The 23127-nt window shown below is 47.4% G+C and overlaps 1 protein-coding gene across 7 annotated transcripts in view; it reads right to left on the reverse strand.

The window, feature by feature from the left end:
• Positions 1-23127, reverse strand: part of POLE (DNA polymerase epsilon, catalytic subunit) — a 59240-nt gene that overhangs the window by 35251 nt on the left and 862 nt on the right. For 3 of the 7 annotated variants that reach the window (XM_057744303.1, XM_057744301.1, XM_057744299.1), the window contains exons 2-20: positions 22899-23125; positions 18246-18387; positions 17727-17807; positions 17259-17303; positions 17013-17105; positions 16548-16702; positions 14053-14194; positions 13846-13926; positions 12269-12376; positions 11833-11943; positions 11472-11557; positions 11185-11304; positions 9702-9834; positions 9502-9615; positions 9179-9391; positions 8804-8911; positions 3796-4102; positions 3563-3709; positions 2993-3138 (exon numbers count right to left, since the gene is read on the reverse strand). In XM_057744303.1, the coding sequence (XP_057600286.1) occupies positions 2993-3138; positions 3563-3709; positions 3796-4102; positions 8804-8911; positions 9179-9391; positions 9502-9615; positions 9702-9834; positions 11185-11304; positions 11472-11557; positions 11833-11943; positions 12269-12376; positions 13846-13926; positions 14053-14194; positions 16548-16702; positions 17013-17105; positions 17259-17303; positions 17727-17807; positions 18246-18387; positions 22899-23125 (2559 nt within the window). Of the gene's footprint in view, positions 1-2992; positions 3139-3562; positions 3710-3795; positions 4103-8803; positions 8912-9178; positions 9392-9501; positions 9616-9701; positions 9835-11184; positions 11305-11471; positions 11558-11832; positions 11944-12268; positions 12377-13845; positions 13927-14052; positions 14195-16547; positions 16703-17012; positions 17106-17258; positions 17304-17726; positions 17808-18245; positions 18388-22372; positions 22601-22898; positions 23126-23127 lie in introns of those variants that run through there. The other 4 variants (XM_057744302.1, XM_057744304.1, XM_057744305.1 and 1 more) reach the window with 4 other exon arrangements.

Consider the following 23127-nt stretch of genomic DNA (forward strand, 5'->3'; position numbering starts at 1 on the left):
ACAGATATCCTGAAAGGAGTTCTGAACACAAAGGAATGCATCTATACCACATTTTTATTTCTTGTGAGACTAAGGACTAGGAGAAAATACTCTATGACAGCAACAACCCACTTGGACACCTCAGACTTGGGGCAACTTCAACCTCTTGGGACAGAAGCCAGAACCCAGAACCTGACAGCTAATTGCAGAAGCAGGTGAAATCCACATCTGAAGACCAGTGACACAGGCAGGGGCTTCGCTCCACCAGAGGCCCAGGGGCTCCCAATCTGAGTCCTGTTATTCTATTTACTCTCTTACTAATGTACTTGACAAGCTGAGTTACAGGGTTTCTCAAAGAACAGAACTCAGAAACCACAGACAGGCTGAAAGCAAAGCGCACATCATTAGAGGCAACATCTTAGAATAACAATTTACTCCTTAGCCAATACTTATGGACAAACAACTGTTTATCAGATCCAAGACCAAGTGATGGAGGATGGACACAGCAATGCTAACAAGGACTGTGTGCTATTGTAAATGGTTGCAAAGGAGATGTTCACGTCACATACAGGTGATTACACAGCCGTACGCATTTGTCAAAATCCAGAGAACTGCCCACCTGAAAGGGTCAGATTTATCTCACGTCAATTTTACCTCAATAAAGCAGACACAGCCACCACCAGGGAGGTGACAGGCACGGGCGCTTGAGGGCATGTGAACTCACTTCCTGCCTAAGCGGCACCTCTTTCCGTTTGCTAGGCTAGATGCTGTCACAGTGGTCAAGAGTTTCACCTTTACTCCCCCAGCTGCTTTCTTTTCAGTACCTGGAAGAGTGTCTGGCACATAACAGGCACCCAACAAATGTGTCGAGTAAATGAAAGGCTTTACAGGATTTGTATTGCCCTGGGAGACATCAGATTGTTAGAACTGAGGAGGGGGGGAGGGGGCACCCCGTGTGGGCCAGGGCTGGGGGAAGGAGGTGCAACATGCTGACACCTGGCCCTCGTGTCCACACAGGCTGCACCTCCTGGGACGCTGAGCCTCAAAGAGGTGGAGGGACAGCTCAGCTCCCCCAGCCACTGTGAGGCCCCCCTGCGGCACTGAGATGAAGTGGGCCTTAGACAACGGGGACTGTGGGTGGGCTTGCAGCACCACACGGCGGGCTTCCGCGATGCGAACGGCCATCCCAAGGTGTCCTAGGACAAGGAACCAGGCCTGTCTGCGTCTCATTAACTTAGGGGAAAAAGAGCGACTCAGGAGGTCCCCTAGTAAAAGCAACTGATAAAGACATGCACAGAAGGCCATAAATATTTCCGCCAATTCCCCATCCAATGTGAGAATAAATTATTTTAAAGGTTTGGTAACCAAAGAACAACAAAAAAAGAGATATTTATTGAGTGCCTGCTGTGTGCCAGGTACTGTGTTAGACTCCAAAGAACAAGACAGACTTCCTTGGTGGCACAGTGGTTAAGACTCCGCCTGCCAATGTAGGGGACATGGGGTCAATCCCTGGTCCGGGAAGGTCCCACATGCCACGGAGCAACAAAGCCCATGCACCACAACTATTGAGCATGTGCTCTAGAACCCACAAGCCACAACTACTGAGCCCACGTGCCACAACTACTGAAGTCAGCACACCTGGAGACTGAGCTCCACAACAAGAGAAGCCACCACAATGAGCCCACACAGTGGAACAAAGAGCAGCCCCCACTCACCACAACCAGAGAAAGCCTGCACACAGCAACAAAGACCCAAAGCAGCCAAAAATAAAAATAAACAAATAAATAAATGTATTAAAAAAAAAAAGACAGTCACTACACTTCAGCACTCGTCTGATGAGGGAGACAGATGAACAAGTAACTCACTAGTTTAACTGAAGTGAGAAGGTATGGTAGTTCCTCAAAAAATTAAAAATACAATTACCATATGATCCAGCAATCACACTTCCGGGTATTTACCCAAAAGAACTGAAAGCAGGGTCTCAAAGAGATGCCTGCACACCATGGGTGAATAATTCACAGCAGAAGTACTCACAATACATAAAACACAGAAGCAACCCAACCATCCATCGATGGATGACTGGATAAACAAAATGTTTTATGTCCATACAACGGAATGTTATTCAGCCTTAAAAAGGAAATTCTGACACATGCTACAACATGAATGGACCTTGAGGACATCAGGCTAAGAGAAAAAACCTAGTCACAAAAGGACAAATACTGTATGATTCCACTGACATGAGGTTCCTAGAGTGATGAAACTCACAGTCCACCAAAGGTATAGAATGGAGGGTGGTTGTTAAGGGAGGACAAAGTTTCACATTTGCAAGATAAAGAGCTCTGGATAGGGATGGTGGTGATACTTGCACAACAATGTGAATGTACTTAATGCCACTGAGCTGTACACTTAGAAATGTTAAATTTCACGCTGTATATATTTTACCATAATTAAAACCCAAAGAGTTGATAACAATAATAATAAAGCAGTCTACCAGGGCAGGGTGGGATGTGAGGGCTCAGAGTCTAACAGTGAAGGAAGGTCTCTTGGAAAAAAAAAAACTCAACTTGCTTAAATATAAAACAATTACATGTTGATATTACAACTGAGGTATTGCTATGTATTTCTCTTAATCCTCCTGGATGAAACATGTCAGTAAAACACTCCCCTCCCTCCTCCTGAGCAGAGGCTGGCAAAGTAAAGGGCCACATGGTGCATATGTTCACATGCTGGCCTCAGCTTCTGCTGCTCCCACCCAGCAGCAGGCAAATTCAGCTCAGTTCCAATAAAACTTTATTTATAAAAATGGCTGGCCCAGTTGCAGTTTGCTGACCTTTGCTCTAATTACTTCAAAAGTAATCATTCAGAATTGCTGCAAGGCCTCAGGCCCTTAATTCTTCAAAGTTAAAAACAACTGCACGTTTACTGTCTGAACACAACACATCCAGAATGTGCCGAGCAAGGATTTTCACCTCAGAAACCAGACTCTGTTCTGACCTCATGAGGTCAGGCTCACCTTGTGGAGACCTTTGAACTCGTAGCGCCTGTCCCGAAAGGCGCGCACTGTGTCCACATAGAAAGAGTTCTCCCGCTGGCAGATGGTGGTGAGACGCTCTTCCACCTTGGTCACATGGATTTTCTTGTACGCCTTGCGGCAGTAATCTGGAGCACAATTTGGGGCGCGGGGGTTGCGGTACGTGAGACTCCACACAGGAGACAGGCCCCTGGACACAGCCAAGAAAGCTAGGCAGTGGATGCTAACAAACGCGGCTTTTTAGGTTAACACAAAGGAGCAGAAAACTCGGAAAGATATGCTGCTAGCGAATCATACCAAAGAAAGGGCAGCCCCATGTGAACAGACCAAATACACGAACACCACAGGAAGGAGGGTTTGGTCGCTGAACACGCACTGAAGGATAAATGACAAAAGGAAGCCTACAGGAAGAACTAGTTCACAGTGGTCTCATCTAGTTGAACAGTTGGTTTCACTGACCTCAAGGTGTGACACACCAACACAGCCCAACAGAGACTCAAAAGTCAGAGAAGACGCAGTCTGTGGAGATCTGCGGCTGTACCAACAGCTCACCTGCCAGCCTCCGCTTCTCGTATTTAGCCTGCTCCTCGCGGGACAGCTCGTGAAAGGCCCGGGCTGGGCCCTCTGGGGTCAAAGCAGGGAACTTCTCTGACTCCAGCTGGTGCTGGATACGATGATACTCGCTGCGACTGGCTGGCACTAGGAGGGGAGATGGGAGGAGAGTCTGTGATAGAGACCCGCCTACCGCTCCCAGCTGAGCAGCCCTACCCAGGGCTGACACTCACTGAACTCGCCCCTCCACTGCCAGGCCATCTTCCTCTGGCAGTTTGCTCCAGGCTTGTTGAAGTCACAGGCAGCGCAGGTGGCCTCGTCCACCATGGCAGAGGGCTGTGAGGGGAGAGGAAGAGAGCAATTAGGGTCCAGGCAGAAAGAACTTGATTCTGATGTGAGAATTTGTCTCACCTGCAGGCGGTTCGTCAAGATGATGTTGGGGTACATGGCCCCCACGTCCAGGTGGTAGATGAGGGGACACTCAATTCGGTTAGGAACATCTTTCAGGGAGGTGAGCTTGGTCTTAATCTGATCACACACCTACAGAGAAAGGGGAAAGAAGTGGAGGCCGGTGACCAAGAAGAAAACTGGAGACTGTACAGCACACAGAGGAACACAGAAGCACCGTGGGTCCCAGACAGACAACAGGCACCAACACCAGGCCCTGGAGGCGCAGGGGACTTGCAAGAAAAGACAGAACAGCATCACGGGAAGCAGCAGCCTCCACCCCAGGAGAACTCTGGGGTTCGGGAGAAAAGTGCGCAGTCTGTGACCTCACGTGGCACGGCGTCTGCTAGCAAGTAGGGGACCCGGCTAGATTATCAACAGCCACACTTCCTGTGTGCCCCAAGGGCTCCGCAGTGCAGGTGTGTGACACACCATCAAGGTCCCAGCATTTCCTCATCTGACTGATGAGAACTTTCAAGAGGTTTGTATGGGCTCAAGAACAGGCCCTCTGAGACCAAGCACCTGCTCTGAACTGTGATGCTAGGCTGTTTCCAGCGTTACTCTACAGACCAATGAACCAGATTCTGTTTTCAGCCAAGACCGTTAGCTTCAAAACCCTCTTGGTGCCAAACAACTAGAAATCCTAAATGAAATATGAAAACTATCCCTATAAATGCAGATCTGAGCTTCTTTTTTTTTTTTAATTAATTAATTTATTTTATTGACTGTGTTGGGTCTTTTTTTTTTTTTGCTGTGCACAGGCTTTCTTTTAGTTGTAGTGAGTGGGGGTTCCTCATTGCCGTGGCTTCTCTCGTTGCGGAGCATGGGCTCTAGGTGCATGGGCTTCAGTAGTTGCAGCACATGGGTTCAATAGTTGTGGCTCACGGGCTCTAAAGCACAGGCTCAATAGTTGTGGTGCACGGGCTTAGTTGCTCCGCAGCATGTGGGATCTTCCTGGAGCAGGGATCAAACCCGTGTCCCCTGCATTGGCAGGCGGATTCTTAACCACTGCGCCGCCTAGGAAGCCCCAGATCTGAACTTCTAAGTCATCCCCAAAGAACAAAAGTGATGAGCAGACTCAAAACCAGAGCAGTGAGCTGACTCAGTGGGTACCTGGCAGAGGCTGGGCCCTGTGTTGGGGTCCCCAAGACTACCCCCAGGTTTGGTGACTCACAGGGAAAAGACACACAGCTGAATCAGCAAAGGGAAAAGGCGCTTGGGGAGGAGCCCAGGCTCAAGCTGGGATGGGCTGAAGTCTTCCAGCATCAAGCAGTGACAACACATAAGAAGCGCTGTCTCCCAGGGAAGCTCGTAGAGACCCAGCGCCCAAGCGGTTACATAGGCACTCCTGCGTGCACAGGCCAAAACCCAGACTCCCAGAAGGAAAGCAGGTCCTCAGCACAGGCCACACTGTTTGCACAAGCAACCTGAGCATACGTGAGGCATTCCTATCAAGGGAAGGCGAGAAACCTCCTGAAACGCAAGTTCCCAGAGGCTGGTCGAGGGCAGCTGTGCAGCAGGCCTTTCTGAGGTCAGCGGCCTCAGATCTGTGCTGTGAGCTCTTTCCTTCACACTTCTCATGCCTCCTCAGGGAGGGGCAAGCTACACACAACAAGGAAACAAAACACAGAGCCCCAATAAAGGCAGGACTCTCAAAGGCCACCTCCATAAAATAAACTAGAATAAGTCTGCTCACCAAAACCATGTCCATTCTGGGCTCTGGGCAAAGAAAGCGTCTTCCTTGAGCATGTCAGCACAGGCCCTAGCAGGTCTGTGATTTGCACTCAACCCTCCACTAGGTCCGAGACCCTCCAGCCAAGCAACCAGATAAGAAGGGACATCAGGCCTGTGACACTTCTGTGGAACCAGGAAGAAACTGTAAAACTACCTGATTGGCCCTCCCGCTGAAGAGAAATTCACATTCCAAAACTGCAGAGCATGGGGGAAAAACACCCACCATGACTGAGAGCAGACACATTGGGAGGAGACCCCTGAGAACATCAGAGAATCCTGGAGTAAACAAGCTAAAATGAGGCTCATTCAAGATAATAAAGACCAAAAACCTAAAACACAGGTAAAGAAGCAACAAGGACCTACTGCACAGCACATGGAATTATACTTAATATCTTGTAACAGCCTATAATGGAAAAGAACCTGAAAAAAAAATATATATAGGGAATTCCCTGGTGATCCAGTGGTTAGGACTCCACACTTCCACTGCAAAGGGCATGGGTTCAATCCCTGGTTGGGGAACTAAGATCCCGTATGCCATGTGGCACAGCCAAAAAGAAGAAGAAAAAAAAAAGTGTACGTATATATAAAACTGAATCACTTCGCTATACACCTGGAACACTGTAACTCACCATAATTCAACAAAAAAATTAAAACTAAAAAAATACATAAAGTAAAACACAGGAAGAGAAAAGGTCCACTTTAAAGAAATAAATAAAGGTCACTTGTAAAAGAACCAATAGAGCAGGGGTCCCCAATCCCCAGTACTGGTCCGAAGCCTGTTAGGAACTGGGCCACACAGCAGGAGGTGAGCAGTGGGTGGGCAAGTGAGCAAAGCTTCATATCTGCCACTCCCCATCGCTCGAATTACTGCCTGGAACATCCCACACCACACCCCGCCCATGGAAAAGGTGTCTTCCACAAAACTGGTTCCTGGTGCCAAAAAAGTTGGGGACCCCTGCAATAGAGCTTCTAGAAATAAAAATATTGTCCTAAAAAACAAAAACAGTCACTGAAACTGTAAAAGGCTAAACAGGTTTCTGATAGTCATATATTTTTATTTTATTTTTATTTTTATTCACTCCCCCAACGTAACCACCAGTTAAACCGGAACATCACGTATGTACTTATTTGATAAGTTGATTTTATCCAAAATGTATGCAACAACAAGAAATACAACACTAAAATTTGACAGCAACTGTATTTAGGAGTTATTCTAATATTTATTCGATAATTAATACACTAGCATTCTTAGAAAAGCTGGCTAAAAAAAAAAAAAACCCTTTAGATCTGGGGTCGGCAAACCTCTCTGAAGGACCAGATAATAAATACGTCAGGTTTTGTTGCCACAGTCTATCACATGTTCTTTTTTTACGACATTTAAAAAATATGAAAACCATTCTTAGCTTGCTGACTGCACAAAAATAGGCCTTATGGGCTATAGGTTGCCAATGTCTAGACATTCAAGTATAAACTGAAAAACTATGCAAAAATTAACCAGAAGAAAAAAGTTAAACAGAAGGGTAGCCATCTTTTATGAAATACAATAAATTTGGTAAAGTCACATTAGAAAATCACTTGAATGCAAAATTGCCCTTAGTATTAAAAAATTCCTTAAACCCTTCCAAAGGAGTCAAACTAAAACTGTAAGTAAAAAACGACTAAAAGGAATATGTATCAAGTAAAACAGGGAACACCAGAAACTTAACACTTATTGTTTCTAACTGAATTTTAGGCAAACGAACCATTTGGAGAGCAAGTCCCCCATCCGTCTCTGTGCTAGGGCAAGTTCTGAAATGCTGCTCAGGGAGGGAGGATGAGACAACTCAAGTAAGGGGGGAAGGCTGGGATGATATGGGTTACACCTGGACAGGCCAGATGTCGCTGTGAGTCCCCAGCTGATGCCTCCTGTCAGCTGTCACACCACTGCCCAGCCGGTCACTCAGGAACAAAAAGGTGAACCTGCTGCCCTTTCCCTAAAGACCCTGGGCAGCCCTATAGAGAACAGTTTCAGGGACTTTGGAGACAGCTACTAAGACATATTACCTGTCACCTAGAAAGAGTTCACATCCAGATTCACATCTGGAGTCCCTCCAATCAGCACACCGTCAGCCTCACTCTTTACTCATTTCATTGGAATTCCCTGGCAGTCCAGTGGTTAGGACTCAGTGCTCTCACTACTGGGGACCTGAGTTCAATCCCTGGTTGTTGGGGAACTAAGATCCTGCATGCCAGGTGGCACCACCAAAAAAAAAAAAAACAGAAAATAGTAGTACCTTTGCTCCTTTCAAGTTGTTCTGTAACTCCTATTTGTTATTCAGCCCAGCTCTCTTCTTCCCAAGATGGTTCATGTTCATGGAGAGTTCCCAAAGTATACGACAGCTATAGCTGACAAGAGCTGCATAGTACTTCAGTTTGCAGAGCATGTGCACACGTTCCTGTTTGAATTTTGCCTGGTGAATGGTAAGAACTACAAACCACCAGAGTAGCTGAATATGCTAAAGTGTCTAGCAGGGCCTCACAGAGACCCAGGATGTGTCACATCCAAAGGAACAGGACCAGCAAAGCCGAAGGTACGTGGAGCCCCCAGTCACACGACACACTTTGTAAATGGTGCTTTCTAACCATTACATGATGGATTTTACAGTCACTCTATTCTACCCTATAATTTGTAGGAACTCCTACCATCATTTTAAAAGTCTCTTGACAATAAAAAGTAAACAACATCCAATGGCTCCTCACTGCCTACAGTTCAAATGAAATGGCATGAAACCCTACACGTGCCTTCCTTTCTCCCACATCGGGTCACCACTTTGTTCTGAAAGCCACTGCCTCCTCTGCGACATTCTCCTACCTTGCTAAGTCGAGTCACTCACGGTGACCACCACACTGTCCTGTCCTACTTAGATCAGACCAGGCCCTGTGTCCCCTGTCTCGGCGCCCAAGCACCACCACACAATAGGTACACAATGAACACGCCACTGAAACAAGCCAGTCTGCAAGGCAGGACATGCAAACAGACTGTTCTCCCCTGCCCCGCCCCGCCCCCACCCCTAGTGCTACCTCTTGGAAGTTGGTGACCTGCTCCATGGGCACCTTCTCCTCTTCCTCGATGGCATGACGCATGGTCTTCTCCACCCGCTGCAGCAGGAAGTCAAAGGCAGCAGGATTCTAACACAAACAGCCAAAAGAGGACACGAGTAAGATGGGAAAATGCCAAGTAACCAGCCTCAGGTGGGATGCTGCAGAGACTGCTCCAGAAGGAGCCAAGTGCGCGCCCTGCAGTACCCTACAGGGCAGGCCAGACAAAGGACGGCTGGCGAGGGGCCCACGGGGCGAGAAGGGGCGAGGGCTTTATGGCAGCCCTTGTGGGCTGGGTCCCTCCTGGGTGCTCCCACAGCACGGGCGGGAAGAGGCCCAGCCTCAGGAGGGGCGCACCATCCGGAACCGGCAGGGGATGTCACTGCGGAACACGCCCGACTCGAGGGCTTCCACGTGGCCACCCACGTAGGTCTCAGCATCCAGCACGTGGCCGTCATCCGTCAGCTTGTTGAACTCCTGCTCCTGCTTGTTGGGGAAGACGATGTTGGCGTGGAAGGCCTGCACCATCAGCAAGGCCTCACACAGCGTCCCGGAGCCCTTCCGCAGCACCTACGGGAGAAACACCAGGCTTTCAGCCAAGCACCAAAATCCAACAGCTGCGCCCACATCAGCGGCCTGGGGCCACCCCTGTCAGGCAGTGAGCCAGGAGAGGCACTGACCTCGTCGGGCTCCATGGGGATAATGGTGCACAGGGCGAATATAAAGGGGTGGACGTACTTCATGTACAGGTAGTACGTGGCCACTGCGTCCGACACCGAGTAGGTGGCCAGAGTCTGAGGAAGGAACATCAGAGAGTAAGGTCAGAGAGGCACCCAGTGGGCCACCACACTCCAGCAGAAGGGCGATTCAGCACATGTACCTGGGGCTGCTCAGTGGCCATCCGGCACATGTCCTCAGGGTCCAGCTCCACGGGGTCATAGCCCAGCTTGGCTTTGGCAGCCGCCTTGAGGTTGTGGCTGCCCACGGGAAGGTAACTGTCCCTCTTCACCCACCTGGGAATGAGAAAGAGAGCAAAAGCCAGAGATGATTCTGCGATGAAGCCCAGGAACCTGTGAGGCCGGCAAAGCTGCACCCACCACAGGAAGATGCAGGGTCTTAACGGTACCCCAAAGATCTCCAAGACTGCATGTGGTGCAGGCCCCTTGTGAAAAGCTTTCACCTGGATCCAGTCAATTTCACAGATATATCCACAAACAAGGAGATGCCAGAGCCAGTCCTTCCAGCCCCACGGCCTTCCTCTCAGCCTCACAGAGACGAGCAGGCAGGAACCCGCACGCTCTGGCCTCTGGATTCCTCCACAGCTTGTCCCCTACAGGTGCTGCCAGGCTCGGCCCTGCTCTCCCTGCCCCTCACATCCTGCTGCCCACCTCCCTCCTCCTCTTACACAATCGCTTCAGCACAGAAACACTCAAGGCCACTTTGTGCCCATCTCCACCTTCTTCCCCATGACGACAGACACTGCTGTCTCTCTAGGACCCACGTCCTTGTCTGGCAGCCTCCAATCTCACCTTTCCTGGCCTCTCCACCTGTGTCTGTCCTTGCCCTCAGAAGTGCCCCGCTGAGGCCTCCCTGGCACTGCTGCCTCCATGAGGCCCCACCTGTCTTTCACTTCTCTTCTGGAGAATCCATCACCTATCACGGTTTTCACCACATCACCGACCCCACAGTTCCCATGCCTCTTGCACCTGTCCCCAAATCTATAGATGCCCAAGCCCTTGCATCTCAAGTATCTCTTCACCCAGCCTGCCCCTTCAAACCACGTGCCATAACACCAGGGCTAAAGAGAAAGCACACCAGGCTTTAAACGGTCAGCGGCTCCCCATGACCACCAAGATAAAACCCCCTCCCCACTGCGCACAGAAAGCCCACAAGACCTCCTTCCTCTCCAGCCTTCCCTCTCAGCACCCTGGGCCACCTAGCATGCTTGTCCTCAGCCTGGACACCCCAGCCTGTCTGGACACCATGCTTGTCCTTCGAGAGAGAGCCTGGCTGTCACAGCCCAACCTCGTGGGGGAAGCCAAGGCCCCTCTGCAAGCTCCCACAGCACCGGACTTCACTCTACCAGGTCTTTCTTTCGGGTCTGGTTTCCGCACCCTGAGGAGCAGTGCTCAGCACGTGTTTGCTCACTGAATGCATGATGAACAAATGATGAAAGATGCATCTCGGGACCTGGACAGAGCCAGCAGCCACTGTCCTCTCAGGTGACGGGAGCTACTTCTTGGTAGCTTTCCCAAGAGGGTGTGGACCACACCAGTGTGTGTGAGAAGGGAGTCTTGGCCCTCACTCACAGAAAGCCCTCGTGAGACACTGCGACAAACCGCCAGGTGAGCTGTGGGGCCTACCTGAGGCAGTCCATGTGGATGCACTGGGGCGCTTTGTACTCCCCCTGGCTGTCCTTCTGGAACCCTATCTCCTGGTACATGCTCAGCCCATGGACCATTGCTCTGGCCTCCACAAATGGCCTAAGGATGAGAGGATGGACAAGCACATGGGGCAGTAAGTCTCTAATTCCTGCAGAGACAGGGAAGACCGCCCCCAGGGGATGCCTCCCACGATCTCCTCTCAAACAGAGTGAGGAGCCCACTGTGCCACCAAGAGGTGCTCCCCCCCCCCCCACTTTTTGACTCACCAGTCAAAAAAGTCCCCATTATAGGTAACCATGATGGTGGGTTTGGTCTCCTGGATGTGTTCAAACCATCTCTGGATTAGATGAACCTGAATTCAACAAAACTTAGCAGTCAGAGGGTTGCTTTTACTCTTCCTCAAGCAATTTCCAGGCACCTCTCCAAGGCTGAGGAACAGCAACCTCACACGAGCCTTTTATTTCCACCCCAACCGGGCCTCCGTGTGAACGAGGAGCAGCCACGGGGAAGTGAGTCCAGCTGCTGTTGTGATTAAATGGAGGCCGAGGCCTTAAGAGGGTCACCACGCCCACCTCCTCTTCCCATTCTACCCCAAACTTCAGGCAGTTTCCCAAGTAACAGCTCTACCTCATCGGGCTCATTGAAGACACAGAAGGGCCCTTCATATTCTGGCTTGGGGGTGAACTCGAAATCTTCTATATCTTCTGAGACGATCTCCCTGTTGGTGATGAGGTAGCCCTGGGAAGTTCATTAGCAGTCAGTGCGAGTTAAAGACACAAGCTGAAGACACACCTCCCACATGCAGCCCAAAGACTCTCACTACAAAACCTCTGCAGCCACTTGAAGCACCCTTGCTTTCCCAAGAAGAGACACGCTACCTAATCCTCAGATGTGCCTGGAAGGCAGAGCGTGGCTGGATGTCAGAATAGCTTATTCACGTCTGTGGACTCCACGTACTCATTATTCACCGAAAAATACTAACCAAGGGTGGACACTGTTCTGGTTTGGGGACCAGGATAGTGTCCTTGTTCACAGAGCTTACATCCTGGAAAGCACCACTCACCTGACCATCAATCATATAGGAAATCATCATAATCTGGTCGGTCTCAGCATCAGGAAACTTGAGGGGCAGTTTGGTCGTCTCAATGTCAAATGCTAAAACCACAGGGTCCTGAAGGGACAAAATGTAGCATTAAGTCGTCCACAGACCAAACTGAGCTCTGGAGACCCTGGTGGTCCTCTCGACACCCACCACCCCTGCCTCTACTGCTAGTTACTAAAAGTAAGAGTCAAGCTGCTGCGTGGAAACGTTCGGGAGGAAGCAGGACAGGTATCTTGGGGTTGAATGACCTACATCCAGAATACCACAATGATGTGAAAACTTAAACTTAAAATATGAGAAAGTGCTAGAGCAGCTGTTAATAGGAAAAGTCTAGAATCACAGAACACTCGAGTCTCATACTCTTTAAAATGCATCACTCATTTTGTCCTTTATGACATTCCTGACAGGAGTCTGTGATACAGAGCTGACAACTTTATTCTGGATATGAGAAAACAGAGCACAGGCTTTCCCAAGACCACAAAGCTGTCCCTGAACCAGTTATGAATTCATTTTTCAACATATCACTTTGCTATTAATCACCCAAAATGGAAGTCAGAGCTTTCCCTCCAATATTCAGATCTAGCCTAGCTCAAATACTGATGTCACGTGATGATGTATACGTGCAAAGTGAAATTATACCATCAGGTCAGAAACTGATGGAAAAAACAATTACTCCATGATTCCTTTAAGAAAGTTTTTGAGGGCTTCCCTGGTGGTGCAGTGGTTAAGAATTCACCTGCCAATGCAGGGGACATGGGTTCGAGCCCTGGTCTGGGAAGATCCCACATGCCACGGAGCAACTAAGCCCGTGAGCCACAACTACGGAGCCTGCGCTCTAGAGCCTGTGTACCACAACTACTGAGTCCAAGTGCTGCAACTACTGAAGCCCATGCCCCACAAAAGGAGAAGCCACCACAATGAGAAGCTTGTGCACCACAATGAAGAATAGGAGAATAGGCCCCGCTCTCTGTAACTAGAGAAAGCCTGCCCACAGCAACAAAGACCCATCATAGCCAATAAATTAATTAATTAATTAATTAAAAAAAGAAAGTATTTGAGGGGACTTCTGAGGTGGCTCAGTGGCTAAGAATCCGCCTGCCAATGCAGGAGACACGGGTTCGATCCCTGCTCTGGGAAGATCCCACATGCCGTGAAGCAACTAAGCCCATGCACCACAACTACTGAGCCTGCACTCTAGAGGCCACAAGACAGAACTATTGAGCCCATGTGCTGCAACTACTGAAGCCCGTGCACCTTGAGCCCGTGCTGTACAACAAGAGAAGCCACTGCAATGAGGAGCCTGTGCACCACAATGAAGAGTAGCCCCCGCTCTCCGCAACCAGAGCAAGCCTGCGCACAGCAACGAAGACCCAATGCAGCCAAAAATAAATAAATTTATTTAAAAAAAAATAAAGAAAAGTATTTGAGGAAAAAGAAGGAAACAAATTGTTGAATCAAAGTTACCTTTCAGCACAGAATTCAATCTCTCCAGGAATAACTGGAAAGTTTAGGATGGAGGAAATGCAAGCGGTACTTACCGGTCGCTCAACGAGGTCATCACGGCGGGCAATTTCCACTGGAAAGGCACTTCCTCGATACCGGACATTGTACCAGTGAGCCTGCAGGACATGTGATGCATTAACTAAAGACTTCTACATCTGTCCAAGTAAATCTACTCTACGGATCTATTGTTGAGTATCACCTCCCGGCTGTCAGGAACTGCCCACGTGCAACAGCCCACTCACCACATGGATCTTCAGGTCAATGGAGAGGCGGATGTGGTAGGGCACGTCATACTCTCGCATGTCCACAATGTTGTCCAACTGGTCGGCCATCTTCTTAGAGGTTTCCTCTTCATCGATAATCACACTGCCCCCTTGCAGAACACTGCAAAACAAAGAGAGCAGCTTTTTCAACTATGCTCCGCTAGGGTCTGCAGGGGGACAGACCACAGTCCACGCAATGTAAATACAGAAGGTTTACAAGGTGGCTGAGATGATCAGGACAGGACCCTCTTAAGGAATGACCTTGGATGACCCTCCATCCCACCAAGCAACAGGCCATAGACACAAGGAAGTTCAGTACACTTAGGACACGCATTTATTAGGATGTAAGTTACACCCCCAATTAAAAGAGCAAAGAAGAAAGGAAACTGTTACTTGGGAGGCATGCCTACAGATGTGACCCACCCTCACACTGAGCTTATTTCTTCAAGAAAGCGAGGATGACAGTAAAAGGCTCACCCTGCAAGAGCGTCATGAAGTAACAGTCACAAAGCTCTCAGCATGGTGAAGTGACTGGTAAACAGTAACTATTTCTGTATCATAATTATTATCATAGCCAAGTGGGAATCACTGTCACCAGAATATTTACTCCAATATTAGCCCACTAAGCTTCCAAATACTGAATGGACTATTAAGGGGGAAAAAAAGGCAATGGGTTTTAGAGAAGGCTCAGGCCTCTGGGGACTCAGTCTCTTGATTATAACTTGCAATATTCTGAAAAGTGATTAATGGGCCACTGCAGGGGTTGGGCAGGGTGGGGGAGGGGTGCAGAAATGATCTACTTTTGTCAGAGAATACAATTAGCTCTTCTGACGTCACCTTAACTTTTACTGTGTCTTTTTTTTTTTAATTGAAGTACAGTTAACTTATAATGTGTTAATTCCTGCTGTACAGCAAAGTGATTGTTACACATATATAAACATTCTTTTAAAAATCCTTTTCCACTATCATTTACCACAGGATATTGAATATAGTTCCCTGTGCTATACAGTAGGGGCTTGTTGTTTATTCATCCTATATATAATAGTTTGCATCTGCTAACCCCAAACTCCCAATCCATCCCCCCCCCGCCCCACCTCTGCCACATCCCCCTTGGCAACCACAAGTCTGTTCTCCATGCCTGTGAGTTTGTTTTTGTCTCACAGATAAGTTCATTTGTGTCTTTTTTTTTCCTTTCCCGGTTGTGCCAGGTCTTAGGTGCAGCAGGTGGGCTCCTTAGTTGTGGCATTCGAACTCTTAGTTGCAGCATGCATGTGGGATTTAGTTCCTGACCAGGGATCAAACCCAGGCCCCTTGCATTGGGAGCATGGAGTCCTAGCCACTGCGCCACTGGGGAAGTCCCCATTTGTGTCATATTTTAGATTCATATATAAGTGATATCATATGGCATTTGTCTTTCTCTTTCTGACTTACTTCACTTAGTATGATAGTCTCTAAATGCAACCATGTTGCTACAAATGACATTATTTCATCCTTTTTTATGCCTGAGTAGTATTCCACCGTATATATGTACCACATCTTGTCTAGCCATTCCTCTGTCAATGGACATTTGGTTGTTTCCATGTCTTGGCTATTGTGAATAGTGCTGCTATGAACATAAGGGTGCATGTATCTTTTTGAATTATAGTTTTGTCCAGATATATGACCAGGAGTGGGATTGCTGGGTCACACAGCAACTCTATTTTTAGTTTTCTGAGGAACCTCCATACTGTTCTCCATAGTGACTACCAATTTACATTTCTACCAACAGTGTAGGAGGGTTCCCTTTTCTCCACATCCTCTCCAGTATTTGTTATTTGTAGACTTTTGGCCATTCTGACTGGTATGACATGGTACCTCATTGTAGTTCTGATTTGCATTTCTCTAATAATTAGAGATGTTAAGCATCTTTTCATGTGCCTGTTGGCCATCTTTATATTGAAGTCATCATAACTTTTAATTAGCCAAAATTTCTTCTTAGTCTCTTACCCTATTTCTTACTACTGTTGACGTCTAAATGTTTAATGAACAATGTTCGGTGTCCTATATTTAAATTTCTCTGTATAATACCCAGGGATCTCTAGAGAAGATGTGCTATGTAAATCTAGGTATTTAATACAATTTGCAGACATCTTAACACTTAATGAAAACCATGAAAACAGACTATGTTAAGGTGGTGGGATTAGAAATCTAAAATGTCTTTACTGTTATAGCAATTCAATCTTGAGCCACAAATCTACCCCTTATATAAGAAAAGAGGGACAGCTGAAATACAACCTGGGAACCCACCATTTTTTAACACAAAGGGAGCATATAAGAAAGTCTACCTAACTGCTCAAAAGTGTTTCCATGTTGAACGGAGCCAATCCCTAAAGTAACTTTATTACTGAGTTTTCCCACCTCCCACCCACCTTGGAAAAATTGGAAACAGTTTTTGTGGACCAACTGGCTGCTCTGCTCATGTGAATGGAGCTGACCTGGAGAGCATGGCCGTATAGGCATCACTGGCATGGCCCTGCTCCCGGTTCTTCTTCACAGCAGGGGAGATCTCCTTCCTCACTTTGACGAGGTCCTCCACGGTGTTGAAGGACAGCTTAATGTAATTTCTCTTCAAACCAACCAAGTGATTTGGCTACAGAGTGAAGAGATGGTACTTATGAGTTCAAGAGAAAAAAAATACTACATTGGGGAGAGAAAATAAGGGGAGAACGATTTAAAGGTAAATAAATGAGCGGAAGAGTTGGCAACTCCAAAGCACCTTGTTCGACTCTACATGTGGCACCAACTATGCCACCAGAGTTCTCTAAGAGGATGTAGGGACAGTCACCAAAGCCCATCATCTGTACTGCCCCACAGGTGCTGAGCTTGTCCTCTTCCCATCTCACCCTACAGGTAAGGCGGACCTGGCCTCGTGTACCCTGAAAGGGCTGGGTGGTACTCACCAAGTCCAGATCCTCCTTAGGGACAGTCTCTACTTTAGCAATTTTACCCTGAAACTTCTTAGAGAGAAAAGACGAAACTTCTCGCTCACAACCCTAAATCAGGATCAGAATGAAAAGACTTCCCATTAGTAAAACCTATTTCCTTCCTTGCCTATTTATCTAGAAGCCTCTTTATATTCAGTTTTGAATCCCCCCACAAAAAGAGGCACAGGTTGTTTGACCTCATGACATGAACCACAGACTTACCTTTCTGGTTGCAATGTAGAAATATGGCTTGTAGGGCAAGGCTACCTGCAAGAGTCATAACCCATTCACGGGTGATGAGAAAAAAAAAAGGGAGAAAAATGAAGACAGGCTGTTTCCCGTTATACCAGTGAGCAGCCTAGATCCAATGCATCCTTGACCCTGACATATCTTAAGAGAGGTGGTGCAACAGAAAATTAGAACCTGCACATACCACAGGGGCAAGAGTCCAAGGGACACAACCCTACTCATCTTTCAGTGTTTCCGAGCTAGCTTCTCTTAGGACATCTTAAGTGGTGACTAATGCAGCTCCAAGGGACCCATGTTCCTAGAGGGCCTCAGGTAGCTGCACACCACGAGCCTCCCAATCCCACTCTCCTCAGCTGAAGAGCTAAAAGGACCTTGTCATTTTGAGCCCAGCTATGCCTCATCACTGTGTGGTTGTTAGTTTCTTGGGGGTCAAGGGCTTACCTTAAATCTGCTCCCATCATCTTGAATAAAGTAGTAATCCACTGCGCTAACTAAGCGTTTATCTTCATCTAAAATCTCAGTCTACAAGAAAAGCAGTCAACATGGGCACAAGGTTATCCTCTACACAGCACAAGAGCCTTTTCCTCCTTCTCTGGGAAACTGAGCACTTTAAAAACAAAATCTTTCTCCATCCCTGCATAAACACTACTGGCCCCATTCACAAGAACTGTATCATAACAGCCTCCACATGAAAATTTCTGGTTCCCCCTCATCTTTGAAAGCTTTATTCTTATGGGTAACAGGGATGCCCCTTACCTCAGTCTTCCCAGCCGGCCTCTTTAAGACTAAAAAGTTAAAGATGAAAGCACGAGAGTTGCAAACACCCCCATCTCTACCTGTATCACCCAGACAAGAGGTTCCCGCCAGGTGTCACTTACACTTCAGACAAGGGCTATGCCACAAGGGCTGCAGCCCTCCTGAATGGGGGGAGGAAGATGGAGGAAAAGCACAGGTGCTTACAGGGTGCATGTTGATAAGCCAGCCTGTCTTCTCACCAGGCTCCTTGAGTCTCTCAAAACCAAACCGCAGATCCATCTTGTCTGTCCACTGACTGCGCTCCAGGCGCTTGAGTGCCGAGACAGAGGAGGAGGGGCCATCGTCCCTGAGTGAAAGGAGGGAAATCCAGCCCCCACAGATCAGGACACTGTCTACTCCCGCAACCCTCAGTCCACCCAGTGTAAGCATTTCGGATGTGACACGGTAGGAGCATCCCTGAGAAACCTCACATTTGGCAAAATAGCTCAATAAGACAACAGGACTCATAGGAAAAATATGACTGGGTCAGAACCCTCAGAACTTGTTTAACTGTGTAACCAGAACACTAATAATAAAAACAACAATCTTCGCTGGACACTGTTGCCTCATGGGATATTTAAAAAATGCACAAAGTCCAGTACTGCAATCCTGAGCATTTATCCCAGAGAAAACTTATGTTCATACAAAAAACTTGCATGTGAATGTTCACTGCAGCTTTGTTCATTATAGACAAAAAGTGGAAACAACCCAGATATTCTTCAACAGGTGACTAGTTAACCTGTGTTACATTCTTCCCATGGAATACAATTCACCAATAACAAACTTATTGACACATGCGATAACCTTAGATGCGTCTCAAGGGAATTATGTTGAGTGAAAAAGTCAACCTTCCCAAATTACATACTTTATTCCACTTATATAGCATTCTTAAAATAACACAGAGGTAAGCATGAGGGATCCTTGGGACAGAACCGATCTGCATCTTTTTCTGTTTTTTGGCTGCACTGGGTCTTCATTGCTGTGCGTGGGCTTTCTCTAAGTATGGCGAGCAAGGGCTACTCAATGTGGCAGCTTCTGTTGCGGAGCACAGGCTCTAGGCGCAGACTTCAGTAGTTGCAGCACAGGACTCAGTAGTTGTGGCACGTGGGCGTAGTTGCTCTGTGGCATGTGGGATCTTCCTGGACCAGGTATTGAACCCGTGTCCCCTGCATTGGCAGGCGGATCTTAACCACTGTGCCACCACGGAAGTCCCTGTTCTGCAGCTTGATTATGATGTTGGTGGTGGTGGTGATGAATACACAAAGTGCACAGAACTAAATACACACACATAAAGGAGCGTACATGTGTTATTGTCTCATGTCAATTTCCTGGTTGTGACACTGCACTCTAGTTATCAGATACTAACATTGAGGGAAACTGCGTTAAGGGATCTCCATAATTTCTTATAACTGCATAAGAATCTACCACTATCTCAAAACAAAAAGTTGATTCTTTATTTACTTTTTAAATGGTAGTTTGCAAACTTACTATTAATTTGTTTCTTGGAAAAATGCAATTAACAGTATCTACCACACAGGGTTTCTCATGCATGTTATTAGAGACAATGAATTGTAAAAGCACTTTGAAAAACGCAAAGCTGGCAGCAGAGTACAATGGATAAAAAAGAATGACCAAAAATAAATAAATAAATAAATAAATAAATAAATAAATAAATAAATAAAAAGAAGAAAAAAAAAAAAAAAAGAATGACCAACGGAGTGGAGTCTAGTTCTACCAAAAATGAGCAGTAATGATTAAATCACATGGTGCGTATGATGTGCAGATAGGATTCTTTGCAGAGTGGGTGCTTGATAAACTGTATGTGTGATATTTACTAAAGAGCAATAGAAACAGAGGGGGATATCCTTTTTTGTTGTTGTTGTCTACAAAGTAAAATTCTGTAATGTCAGAGGTATTTGAAATAACTTTGAATGATTGATCTGTGTTTTCAAGTCATGTAATTTGAGTTGGAAAAATATGCACTGAACACATTTCCGGTACTAGCCTGTGCAAGGCACATGTAAATAAACCACAGTACTTATACCCCCACTGAGGTGGCCACAGCATATCTGGGAAAGTGCACTTCACACAAGGAAAGTGAAACAAGGATGTCTGCAGTGTGTTGGGCTGCACAGTTCAGTGTCTGAGTGTACAGAGACAGCAGTGATCCATGCTAAGCCATTTTCTCTTTTACCTGGTTTATAAACATTGAAATGTAGCTTTAACTTCTATGCAGCAAAGTCATTAACCATGTTTTTACAGAGCTATTTGTTTTAAATGCACAACACAAGAGGAGAGGTCCAGGTTTATGACTGCTGAACACAGGAGAAAAGTGTAGCCTGCGAGCTGAGATTGGAGGGAGACCCTGGTGCAGGCACTCATGAAATTTTCATATCTGTGCAATACTCCAGTCAAGAGCTCTTTCCTTCCCTGCTGAGGATTGTAATTCTACTCTATTCTGACCCCTCTGCCTTGGGAAAACTGCAAATGAACCAATATAATCTCCACATTTTACTGATATTCTCCTGTTTACCAACTGCATATAAGCAAATTGGGGTTATAGAAACACATGCCGCAGCAGAATAAACCATACCTTAAAAAAATGATATATCTTCTGGGACGCCTGAGTCTGGATGTCAGTAGGACCACATATGGATAAAAATGAGGATATAATATTGTTCTGTGTGCGAGAAACTCTCTCAACTGACAAGGGAAATCACTTCTCAGCTCACTACATCTGCCTCTAACTTCCCAAGCCTTTCTCTGGTTAGGATTTTGTAAATAATTCTTCATACAGATTTGATCATAAATCTTAAATTAAGTACTTGACGAAGACTTCCCACCAACATAACTATCCAAATCTGTTCTGATTCCAGAGGTTGCGATAATCCCAAACTGTTCACAAATTTAACTCCACAGGTGCGATCCCATCTACACAGACCAGAATAATTATGGCTTACCTATCTTCAAAACAGAACAATTATTTTACTAGCATTTCAACTTAAAAAAACAAATGCTAGTTTCTTCTTTAAACTGCAGTTCTGAGATTCTGGACCCTGTATATTTTTAGTAGAAAATCTATTTGTTAGCTAAGCCAACTATACTCTCCATGCCTCAAAAATGTACAGTTAAGAATTGATATCCCATGCCTTTTTGTCTTAATGTAAATAAATGAGCTACTTTATAAACCAATAAGCAGAGAAAAATATGTATGTCTAGAGTGCTGCAATCGAAGAAAGCTGAATATACAAAATAAGGACCAACTAAAGAAAAAAAAAAGATCTGAACCAAGCCTGTGTAGACTTCATGACTTTAATTACTATAACATATTTCACTAGTTATTAATTTATAAACAGAAGTGGTGAGAGAATTGCTTAAGAAAAATTACTCCTTTGCCTGAAGATATTCCTTGGGTCACCTCCACCTGAAGAACAGAATGACCTATTTCAAGATTAGGATCCTTATTTTTCACAAAAGATTATAGCTACCTCTTGTAGTCAGAATAATTGACTCCCCCCCCCCCAGATGTCTGTGTCCTAATCCAAGGAACCTGTGTTATCTTACATGACAAAAGAGAGTTTGCAGGTGTGATTACAATAGGGCTTTTGAGATGGGGATTATATGGGTGGGCCAACTGCAATCATAAGGGTCCTTATAAGAGGGAGGCAGAAATCAGAGAGAAGGAGGAGAGAGACTGGAGATGCGACAGTGTTGTTTTTGAAGATGGAGAAAGGAGTCTACAAGCTACAAAGGGCAAGAGAACAAATTCTCCCCTAAAGCCTTCAGAACGAATGAAATCCTGTCACATCTTGATTTTTAGGACTTCTGACCTTAGAACAAATTGTAGAGTGTAAGCCACTAAGTGGTCGTCTGTTACAGCAACAGTGGGAAACCAACACACCACCATACTGTATAACTCTAATCTCTAAAATCTCTGGATTCACTTTCAATCAAAAACACAGAAAAACTGTATTCCAAGCCGTGCTAGAGAACACAGACAACTTCAGTCTGAGGCCCAGATCGTTATCTAATCAAGACTGAATGAAATGCTACTTATGGAGTATTGCTCCCAGGGCGCGCGGCGCTCTGTACCACACTCCTCCAAATACCCTGGGTTCTATCCTAGCATCAAGTGACTTGGATTAAGTGGATTCTAAAACTGCTCACTTGGACCATATCGCCTCTCAAAACTTTTCTCAGGAGCGGCATAACTCACTTTTTACCCCATAACAGTACAAAATCCGAACAGAGGTAACAGTAACAAAGACAACCACCATTTACTGATCGCTTACGACAGAACAGACGCTGTCTCAGCGCTCCGCCGGCTTTTCTTACTCTGCAGCCTCGCCGATCTCGCGGTCAGGGCCGCCCGGGCCCGCACCAGGCAGCGGGCGGGACAGGGGAGGCCGACGCCCCGCGCCCCCACCGCCGCGCGCGGCCCGGGCTTCCTCCGGCACGCTCGCCGGCGTCGCCCTCAGCTTCTCCCGCGCGCAGGGCTCTCCCGCAACGCTGCAGCCGCACTAGCCCCGCCCCAGACACGCCCCCTCCCCGCCTGGCCGCTCGCGGAGGGCCTCGCGCACGTCGCCCACGCGGCTGGGGTGCGGAGACAGCACCACGGGGACGAGGGGCAACGACGGAGAGACGCCTGACTCTCAACCTGGAGCCCACGTCAAGCCTCCAAGAGGAGCGCCCCAGGCGCTCTCGCCGCAGCTCGCGGACGCCGCGCGCGCGGAGAGGGCGCTTCCGCGCCGCCCACGCGAAAAGGAACGGCCGCCGCGCCCGCCCGCCACCGGCCTGGGAGGCCGGGCCGCCCCTCACCGGCTGGCCTCGCCGTCTGCGCCCGGCTCCGGAAGCCGCCGCCCGCTGTTCCTCAGAACCATAGCGCTGCGCTCGCAACGCTGCTGCTGCTGCCGCCGCCGCCGCCGCCTCCCCGTAGAAATTTGGCGCGCTCCCACAAACTCTCGCGAGAGACCGGAAGCGCCCCGCTGCCCAATCAGGAGGCTTGTCGTGCCCCGCCCCTCCGAGCTCCAATCGCCGCCGGCGCCCT

Source organism: Hippopotamus amphibius, chromosome 8, assembly GCF_030028045.1.
Source record: "Hippopotamus amphibius kiboko isolate mHipAmp2 chromosome 8, mHipAmp2.hap2, whole genome shotgun sequence".
Taxonomy (NCBI): domain Eukaryota; kingdom Metazoa; phylum Chordata; class Mammalia; order Artiodactyla; family Hippopotamidae; genus Hippopotamus; species Hippopotamus amphibius.